This window comes from Crocuta crocuta, unplaced genomic scaffold, assembly GCF_008692635.1.
Source record: "Crocuta crocuta isolate KB4526 unplaced genomic scaffold, BGI_CrCroc_1.0 scaffold119, whole genome shotgun sequence".
NCBI lineage: Eukaryota > Metazoa > Chordata > Mammalia > Carnivora > Hyaenidae > Crocuta > Crocuta crocuta.
In genome coordinates this window covers 2,235,466-2,245,407 of record NW_027551562.1, presented here as the reverse complement: position 1 = coordinate 2,245,407, position 9,942 = coordinate 2,235,466, and the positions used below count along the sequence as shown (strand labels likewise).

Below are 9,942 nucleotides of genomic sequence, written 5' to 3'. Positions count from 1 at the left end.
TTTTTTTTTTTTTTTTTTAAATTTCTAGAGTATCTTTCTCTCCAGTTTCCTTATGCAAATACAAAGCAATATTAATTTATTTTTCATATTTCCGCTTTCCTAAAATGTTTTAGTAGTGATATCTAATATTCAGTTTAAGGTATTTGAACTGTGAAGCAAATTCTCACCATTTACTAAAAGCTGTCTCACACAACAGTCTTGTAGAAGGTGTGTATGTGTGTGGTTGCATATCTGTCAAGGAAAGAGGCTACGGAGCTCAACCTTTGATTTCTTCTCCAAATCCCCCCTTTTTTTGGTCCCCTCTCACTCAACTAAAAATATGGCATCACCAGCCACCATTTGTGTAGCCCCAAACCTCGCAATGCTTCTCTGTCCATCTCTTTCCCCCATGACGTCCATCAGGAAGACTGTTTTGGTTGGACTCCAAAACACAAGTCAAAGTTCTAGTCTCTTCCCATGGCAGCCACCCTGGTCCAAGCCATCAGCATCTTCTCCCTGGAAGACTTCAGTGATTTCCTCATTGGTCTTTTTTTTTTTTTATGTTCTTATTCCTCTCCAATCCACAACCAAGCAGCCACTGTGTTCTCTTTTTGAAATTTTTGATTATGGTAACATATACATAATATAAAAATTTCCAGCTTAACCACTTTTAAGTATGCAATTCAGTAGTGTTAAGTATATTCGCATTGTGTGCAACCGATCTCCAGAATTTCTTCATCTTATAAAACTGGAACTCTAACCATTAAAAGCAACTCCTCATTTTCTGCCCCTTCTTGCCCTGGCCACCACCACTCTATTTTCTGTCTCTATGAATTTGACCTCTCTAGAGCCAATAAGCGGAATCATATAATATTTATCTTTTTGTTACTTGCTTATTTCACTTTACATAATATTTTCAAGATGAATTGCAACCTGTGTCCAGGTTTCCTCCCTTTTCAAGACTGAATAATATTCCATTATGTGGATAAACCACATTTTGTTTATCTCTTCATTCCTTGATGGACTTTTGGGTTGTTTCCTCCTTCTGGCTGATGTGAATAGCACTGCTGTGAACACGGGTGTTCTTTTTTAAATCCAAAACTGAGAGGCACCTGGGCGGCTCCATCAGTTAAGCATCCAGCTCTTGGTTTCGGCTCAGGTCATGATCTCACAGTTCATGAGTTTGAGCCCTGCATCTGACAGCACAGAGCCTGCTTGGGATTCTCTCTCCCCCTCTCCTGCTTATGTGCACATGACCCCCCCCACCTCAAAGATAAACAGAATAAACATTTGAAAAAATGCAAAGCTCATATACTCTCCTCTTCTCAAAACTTTTAATGGCCTCCAAGTGCCCTTAAAATCAAACAGAAATTTCTATTTTCCATTCTTCATTCTGAATCCTATTTCTAGAATCCCTGCTGATCTGGCCTCTAACCTCACCTTGTGCCGTTCTGCCCTTCACTCACGATGTGCCTCCCTTCTGTTACACAAACCCAGTGCTCATGCTCCTTGCACCTGTGTGTGATTTCTCTGCCCAGGGAGTGCTCGCCTCTTTTCTGTGAGGCCTGGCCTCTTCTCTCCCATCAGGTCCCAGCTTCACCACTTGGACCACCATCATTTTAATCCCAGACTACGGAGACCAGCTACTTAACTGGTCTTCCCATCCACCCAAGAGGCCTTTCCTGACCACTCCACCTAAGCTGACTTCCTGTTACTCTCCATTACTGCACTCTCTGTTTCCTGGTCAGATTTCTAGCAATATATGCATCATTTGTTCCTTGTGTGTCTTCCCGACCTCATCATAAATTCACTGGAGGCTGAAAACTATGTCTGTTTCAGTTACCACTGTATCCCCAGCAAGTTACAAAGAGCCTAGCACTTACAAGGCATAGAATACATTCTTATTGAATAAATAAATAACATTAACTCTGTTTGACAGGTGGGAAACGTAAACCAGAAAGAGATAATAACTTAACCACAGTTGAACTTTTAACTACAGAACAAAGGTTTGAACACGGATCCTTTACTCCAAAGTCCACTCTTTCCACTACCCAGCACTCCATCTCTCTGCTGGGATTGGAAGCATTTTATTAACAGAAGATCAAATATTGTAATCCTTCCTTCATTCAATATCATAATTATGCTTTCTTTTTTTTATATATTTTTTAAATGTTTTATTTATTTCTAGGAGAGAGAGAGAGAGAGACAGCATGAGCAGGGGAGGGTCAGAGAGAGGGAGTCACAGACTGAAACAGGCTCCAGGCTCTGAGCTGGCAGTCAGCACAGAGCCCGATGCGGGGCTCGAACCCACGAACCGCGAGATCATGACCTAAGCAAAAGTCGGACGCTTAACCGACTAAGCCACCCAGGCGCCCCAATATGCTTTCAACGTTTATGACTGGCACGGTGCTGTGTTAGATGCTGGATAACTGACCAAAGTATAGGTTGCGGACAAATAGCTTAACTTTTAGCTTCTCAGCCTCAACAACATGGGCATTTGGGGTGGGATAATTCTTTGTTGTCAGGGCCTGCCCTGTGTGTGTGTGTAGGATGTCTAGCAGCATTTCTGGCTTTAACTCGCCTGAAGCCAAGAGCCCTCCCCAAGTTATGTCAACTAAACATGACTCCAGAGATTTCCAGATGTCCTCTGGGGGGCAAAATTGTCCCTGGTTGAGAGCCACTGCTTCGGTGAGAGTCCCTAGTAAGTCAGAGCTTTCATTACGGTGGCCAGGTGCCATGGTTGAGAAAAGCCTGTAGAACACACGGTGAATGGGGCACCTGGTTGGCTTAGTCATTTGAGCACCTGACTCTTGATTTCAGCTCAGGTCATGATCTCACAGTTTGTGGGTTCGAACCTCACATCAGGCTACGCACTGGCAGCGTGGAGCCTGCTTGGGATTTTCTCTTTCTCTCTCTCTCTCTTTCTCTCTCTCTCTCTCTGCTCCTCCCTAGCTTGGGCTCTCTCTCTCAAAATAAGTAAACAAACTTTAAAGAAGGANAAGGAAGGAAGGAAGGAAGGAGGGAGGGAGGGAGGGAGGGAGGGAAGGAAGGAAGGACCGTGATGGATAGGTATTTGGACCAAGAGGGAAAGTAAGCCTTGGGGCTGATGTTTGGCTCAAGTTTCAGATTTAAAGTCTGACTTTTTTTTTATCATTTAGATAAAAGAAAGGATGAGGGTTTTCCTGGGTACGTGCCACCGCATGTGCAAAGGCCGGGAAGCTGAGTGGTGTTTAATGTGGCTGGGGTGACTGAAGGCAGGAGCCCAGGGCAGACCTGGGCTGCTAGGGCAGACCTTCCTTTTTGATTTTACTTTTCTGTCCCCCATCCATCCCTTTCCAGTGTTACAATTCGTGTTTGAAAACTGTCTACACTTGACAAATCAGGGGCCCCAGCTTTCCAAGAAAACCTGATATCAGCCCCAAGGAAGGCTTTTCTTGCAAGACCTCTAAGACCATCAGCGCAGAAGCCTGAATTACATGCTAGAAATCCATACAGTGAAGGGCAGAGATGGGTTTGAGTTTCAGGAGCAAACTTTGCCTTGCATCTGATGATCCTTTGGGGTCTTGGATTTCAGGCAACGCAATTAAGAAGTAAGCTGATCACCCACTCTGCCGGAGGAAGAATTTCCTAAGCCTCTTAGGTGTGATGGCTGGGGGTATATCAGAGCTGAGTTTCCCGAGTTGTACCTGATGCCTCTGGATTCCGGACATTGTGGGACTCTCTCTTATAAACCATCCTCTGTGACCATGGTGTGTCAAGTCAACGTAGCCAAAACAATTCTGACTGTGAGAGGTTGCAATGAAACACTGGAACGTCAAACAGGCAAATCCTAAATCACTACACAGATTGAACCAAGAGGGTCCTCTCATTAACTTTCTAATACTCGGGCATTTATGCTGAGATTTCAAGCCAGGACACACTGGCTACCATTACTTTTGTCTTCCTTAGTTGATCTGGAATTAAGCTCACCGTATACTCATCTCCTGCTGAGGTCAAGTTCAGTGACAACGGCAAGTATGTGAGACTAGCATTAAGAAGCACTATAAAATAGTACGTAAATCCCGAGAACTTATCTCAGTTCATTTAAAAAACACACACACGCTTATTTTGTGGCTCAGGAAATTTTATTCATCCTTTTCACACATGCCATTAGCCTTCTACGGCTTCTGTGGAAAGAGGATTATTTACTGAGATAATGGTGACAGCCAGCATTTACTGAAGGCATCTCCAACCCTCATTCCAGAAGTTGGCTAAGCGCTTTCCATGCGTTCCCCCAGTTAACCCTCATGCAGCCCCTCGCAGTGAGGGCCATCATCACTGCATGAGAGGAGCTGAGCCAGAGACCATGACATGTGCACCCTGGGTCATGTGTTCCTCAGGACTCTCCACCTGGACTGCAATTGCCCCAAAGGCCATGATTTTCACCACTACCCTGAACAGGAAGGGCAGGTTGTGGGCTCAAAGATGACCAGGACGAGTTTTGCTTTGCTAGGACTGCACAGTCCAGGGGTGGGGGGTGGGGTGGCAGATGTGGAGACATATGGTCTGTACATGGTGTATTAGACACTGTGACAGAACCCTGCAGAGTATCATTGGAGCACATTGGCAGTACTTGATTTCCAAGAGAAGACAGGTGACGCTCAGGCCGTTTTAAAGGTAGCTGGCAATGAGGGGCCCCTGGAAGGCAGGGCACACGGTGGCTGGAGGAGATGGGTGCACCGAGGCATGCTGCAGGGACTCAAGACTGGGCAAGAGGCTTGGTGCGGATGGAAGGATCGATCTGCTTGGCGGTAGAGCGAGACACAATCAGTAGGCAGGGACCAAGGAAAAGCCGACCTAAGAAGAGACTGTCCTGAAGTCCCTTTTTTACTGAGCTTATGGTTGGAAAGTCTTCTGTCTTTTCTGCCTTGTCCAGTATTTTTAGCCCATGGACCCTGTCCTATCAGTCATTCTTCTAGACCTGGTCTGGAAAGCCACTCCGAAAATTCTGTCCTCAGCTCATGGATGATAGAGCCATCCATGTCCTAGAGTTTCCTTAAATCTACCTGGTCCGGTTATTAAGGTCACAACGCTGGGTGAGAGAGAACCATCCAGAGGGAGCCAGGGGTCACTACTGCTCACTCGTACGTTCATCTGTGTATTTGTTAACCAACTGCGTCCTCGTGGCTTCTCTACGCCAGGCTGGAGGCAGGAAGCATTACAGGTGTTACCACGGGTAATGTTCCCTCAGCTGCTGTTGGGCCCACCAACCATTGAGGACCTGGTGCCCAGAGAGTATGGGGCACCTGCTGGGAAGGGGGAGTGCCCTGCCCTCCTCTGCAGCCGGCATGCCCTTGACCTCCCCACTGCACCAAGCCACAGAGACACCATCCACTTCTTGCAGGAAGCACGTGGCTGTCATAACCCGACTCCCTCCTTAGAAATAGTCAGCTCAGGCCAATGCAGAGTCTTCTTCAACAACCCGTATTCACTCACTCACCCATTTATTCTGCAAGTACATGGTACACCTACTGTGTGCCAAGCCCTGGGTAGGGTAATGAGGGGAAGCCACTGAGTGGAGTATATCCACGTGTGAAAACTTGTAGGGTAGCTTTTCTCTGGTAGGTACCACGCAAAGGGGGCCTTTGTCCTCACACCCGCTAGGGTGAGGAGTGGAGGTGGAGAAATAGAGGAAATAAATTAATATTCATAGGGCACCTACTGTGTGCCATGCTCTGTGCCAAATCCTTGACAAACATCATCTCATAACAACTGTGTGAAGCAGGGAATGGTCATCCCTGTTTTAAAGATGAGGTAACCAGGGCGCCTGGGGGGCTCAGTTGGTTGAGACTCCAACTCTTGGCTTCGACTCAGGTCATGATCTCATAGTTCGTGAGTTCAAGCCCCGTGTCTGGCTCTGTGCTGAGAGTGCAGAATCCTGCTTGGGATTCTCTCTCTCTCCCTGCCCCTCCCCAGCTTGTGTGCATGCTCTCTCTTTCTCAAAGTAAATACACAAACTTAAACAAATAATAATGAGGTTCCTGAGGCTCAGAAAGGGCATGGATTTGCCCAAGGTCACCTGGATAACCAGGGGTGGAGCTGGAGACAAGTCTAGGCTGCTGCTGGCTTTTGCACAAGGACTATTTTATGTCAGACCTATTAATCATTTTGTTTGTCTGTTTGGTGCCAAAACACTTTGGGCAGTGTGATGAAGTCCACGGACCCTTTCTCAGAATACAATCTTGAATTCATAAATAAAGTGGGTACGGTTCCAAAGGAAACTGATCATACTGATAACTATCAAAATATGTGAACATCTGAAATTCAATCATATATATGTGCTTCTCAGTGATGTGTTTAATGATGACACCTGGGGCCGGTTGAATACCACCACGATTCTGAAACAAAATGAGCACAGCAGTCCCTGGAGAGAACAGGATATCAAATGCTCTGTGATTTCTGCTGTGAAAGCTATAAGAGAAGACTGGGGGACTGAGAACTACTCGGGTTTATTACCTACATTCATAATTGAAAGATATACTGATTTCAGTTAGTAAAGATGTGGTGTTTTCCCCATCCACGCTTGGGGACCGCTTCCCCTCCACGTCCGATCCTTGGGCAGCATCTATGGCAACCGGGTTAGGGTGGCTGCTTCATTTTCATATATATCATTTGTGTCATTTATACTGTTCGAGGACCATTTGAAAGGCTTTTTCTGTGAACGCTGCTACCTGGGCACCATGGAGTGGAGGAAGTTACGGAGGCAGAGGAGATGGGATGGGGGAAGGCGCGAAGCTTGGGTGCCAGGCTGCTGGGAGCCAGGCATTTGATGTCCTGTATGTCATTTGAGCCCCACTGAAGCAGATGAGGAAAGGGAAGCGCGGAGACGTTAAGAAACGTGCCCACGGTGTCGTAGCTTATAAATTGCCGAGCCCAGTGCCAACCCGGATCTAAGCCAGATCGAGCACTGAGGGTCCCACGTGGAGGTCAATGTGTGAGTCTTTATGGAGAGGGCCGGGTGATTACGAAAGCCTGCACTCAAGGAGGAAAATTGTTCACTTTTGCTTATTTTGTAGCCAAAAGCTGGGTCTCTTGGATCGGGTTCGCCTTTCTAATCCTCGTGGTAGCAATACTAAAGGAAAGCTATTTACCCCTCTGAATGTAGATGCCATAGAAGAAAGTCCTTCTAAAGAACCAAAGCCTGTTGGCTTAAACAATAAAGAACGCTTCCGCACCGCCTTCCGCATGAAAGCCTACGCTTTCTGGCAGAGCTCTGAAGGTGAGGCCTGTCTCTCCCTCACTCTGTCTCCTCCCCTTGACCTTCTGCCATGCCCACCCCTTCCTTACCTCCCTCCCTCCCTGGCTGAATACTGTCCATTCTGCACAGTAGCCCATCTCCACCCTTCTGGAACCAACTTCTTGCTTCATCCCATTCATGTCCGCTGGACTGGGGGCCGTTGTAATACATCCCCACAGTTCGGAGAGTGGGGGGAGGGGGTTCCAAGGTAGCTATTCTCTGGGCCAGGGCCCCCACATTCGTCTGCGCAGATACCTCCAGGGCACCTTGAGTTTTACTGACATAGTTCCAAAAGGTAGCCACATTGAGGTGCATTGCCATGGAGGTCAATTTGAAGGACATAGGGGGCCAGGTGCAGAGTGATCTGGAGAGCCAGGGGCCTCCGCACCCCTGAGGGGTGGGAAAAAGTAATCAAACAGAACCCAGTGGAGGACAGTTGGAGCAATACCTCAGTGTGTCCCTTGTACTTACGACAAGGCAGGATAAGCAGGGCTCAGAAAGTGACCCCCCAAGGTCTCAAAGGTAGTGACTGAATCTGGACTCAGGTTTTTCTGACTGTAAGCCCAATGAGGATGCCCTCTGTTGCTTCTGAGAGGTCACTCAGGTACCACAGAACTCATGTCACCTAGCCTTGCTACCCTTCCTAGCCTTCTCCCCAGTCAGCAGTCCTGAACTGCGGGCATCTCCGACTCATGTCTGGAGAATAGATGCTAAGAAGGCCTGAATGGCATCACAACTGGAGAACACCACACGGTTTCACAAAATGGGGCAAGGACTCCGGCGGTTGAGCTTAGAAGGCTCTGACTGAACGGGGTCCCCAAGCCTTTCCAAGCGCCGTGGCTTGCTGGTTGACTGTGTGTCTCCCTCCCAGATGCTGGGACAGGTGATCCCATGGCGGAAGACAGGGCCTACGGGAATGACTTCCTCATCGAAGAGATGATCCCCACCCTGAAGGCCGCCATCCGCGCCGTCAGGTGAGGCCCCCTCCTCCCCCCCATGGGCCTCCCCAGGCCCAGTTCAACTCCCACAGGATGTTGGCTTTGGGAAGGTGGGTGGAAAGCCCCTCGAGTAACTCCTGAATCAATGTATGTCAATACTCCAAGGGAGATGCTGCCTGAAGAAAAATGATCTCTTGGGGTGCCTGGGTGGCTTAGTTGGTTAAGTGTCTGACTTGAGCTCAGGTCATGATCTCATGGTTTGTGAGTTCGAGCCCCATGTTGGGCTCTGTGCTGATAGCTCAGAGCCTGGAACCTGCCTCAGATTTTGTGTCTCCCTCTTTCTCTGCCCCTCCCCTGCTCACACTCTGTCTCTCTCGCCCTCAAAATAAATAAACATTAAAAAAGAAAAAAGAAAAATTATCTCTACAGTAGTAGGGCATTATGGGTAACTCTTGCTCACTGTTTTATAAAAATGTTCCCATGGGCTCCTGACAGTATCTCTAATTTTCATGCATTTTTCTGGCTCTGGCCAGGTCTAGGAGGGGAGCAAGTATGTTGACATGGAGTTTTCTTCCTTTATAGGCTTCTTGCCCAAAATAGCTTTTCTTATCTGTCTTCATCCATTAACATTTTCAACAAAATAGTAAGTTATAGGATATTTTTGTGGGTGTTTCAGACAAGACTATAGTCTACCCTGGCTGGTTTTTGTTTTGCTTCAGAATTCCACAAGAAAATAAAAAGATGCTTACTTACAGAAAAGTTTGATCAGGATATGGGCTTATAAGCCCTCTACAATGATGGCAGTGAATTCTAGAAACTAAGTTGGATTCTCCAAGAATTAATTGGGATATTTTCAGCCAGATTCCTGGCCTAGTAGGTCAGGGAAGCACAATAGTGTTACAATATATGAGCCTCAGCAAAGCCATTGACCTGTCATCTCATGACACCACATGTGCAATGTGACATAAATATGGCTGGACAGAAGCACAGCTACCTAGATTCATAACTGATTGAATGATCTTACTCAAAGAAAACGAGTGAATGAATCTGTGTCATCCTGGGGGGAGATCTCTGCTGGGATGGTCCATGGCCTGGCTTCTACCCTGTTCTTTTTAGAATTTTTACTGATGCCTTAGTACAGGCATTGGCCAACTTTTTCTGTAAAGAGAAAGATAGTGAGGTGCCTGGGTGGCTCGGTTGGTTGAGTGTCCAACTTCGGCTCAGGTCATGATCTCACAGTTCACAGGTTCAAGCCCTGTGTCAGGCTCTGTGCTGACAGCTCAGAGCTTGGAGCCTGCTTCAGATTCTGTGTCTCCCTCTCTCTCTCTGCCCCTCCCCTGGTCATGCTCTCTCTCTCTCTCAAAAATAAGTAAACAAAAAAAAATGTTTTAAGGAAGAAGATAGTCAATATTTTAGGCTTTGTGGTCTCTGTTGCAAGTACTCAGCTCTGACTTCGTAACACAAAAGCATCCATTTATAGTACACACATGAATGGAGATGGCTGTGTTCCAACATAGCGTTGCTTTCAAAAACAAGCAGTAGGGCAGATTTGGCCTTTGAGCCACCCTCTACTGATGCTTACCTTAGACCAAGCTGTGTAAAGGGTGGTCTTATCAAATGACACCCAGTTGGAAAGGACAGCACGTAAATTGGATGGCATAATCAGTATGCCAAAATAGTGTTGAGAGGATGGACATGGACTGTAACAAACAAGGAACTCTGAATGTCCTGTGGAAAGAAACCCGTGCA

The 9,942-nt window shown here is 46.9% G+C and overlaps 1 protein-coding gene across 1 annotated transcript in view; it reads left to right on the top strand.

Moving 5' to 3' along the window:
• The window catches only part of KCNQ3 (potassium voltage-gated channel subfamily Q member 3), a 306,390-nt gene that overhangs the window by 288,155 nt on the left and 8,293 nt on the right, over window positions 1–9,942 (top strand). The window contains exons 11-12 of the mRNA XM_077750013.1: window positions 7,035–7,237; window positions 8,127–8,229. Coding sequence (XP_077606139.1) covers window positions 7,035–7,237; window positions 8,127–8,229 — 306 coding nt within the window. The remainder of the gene's footprint in view (window positions 1–7,034; window positions 7,238–8,126; window positions 8,230–9,942) is intronic.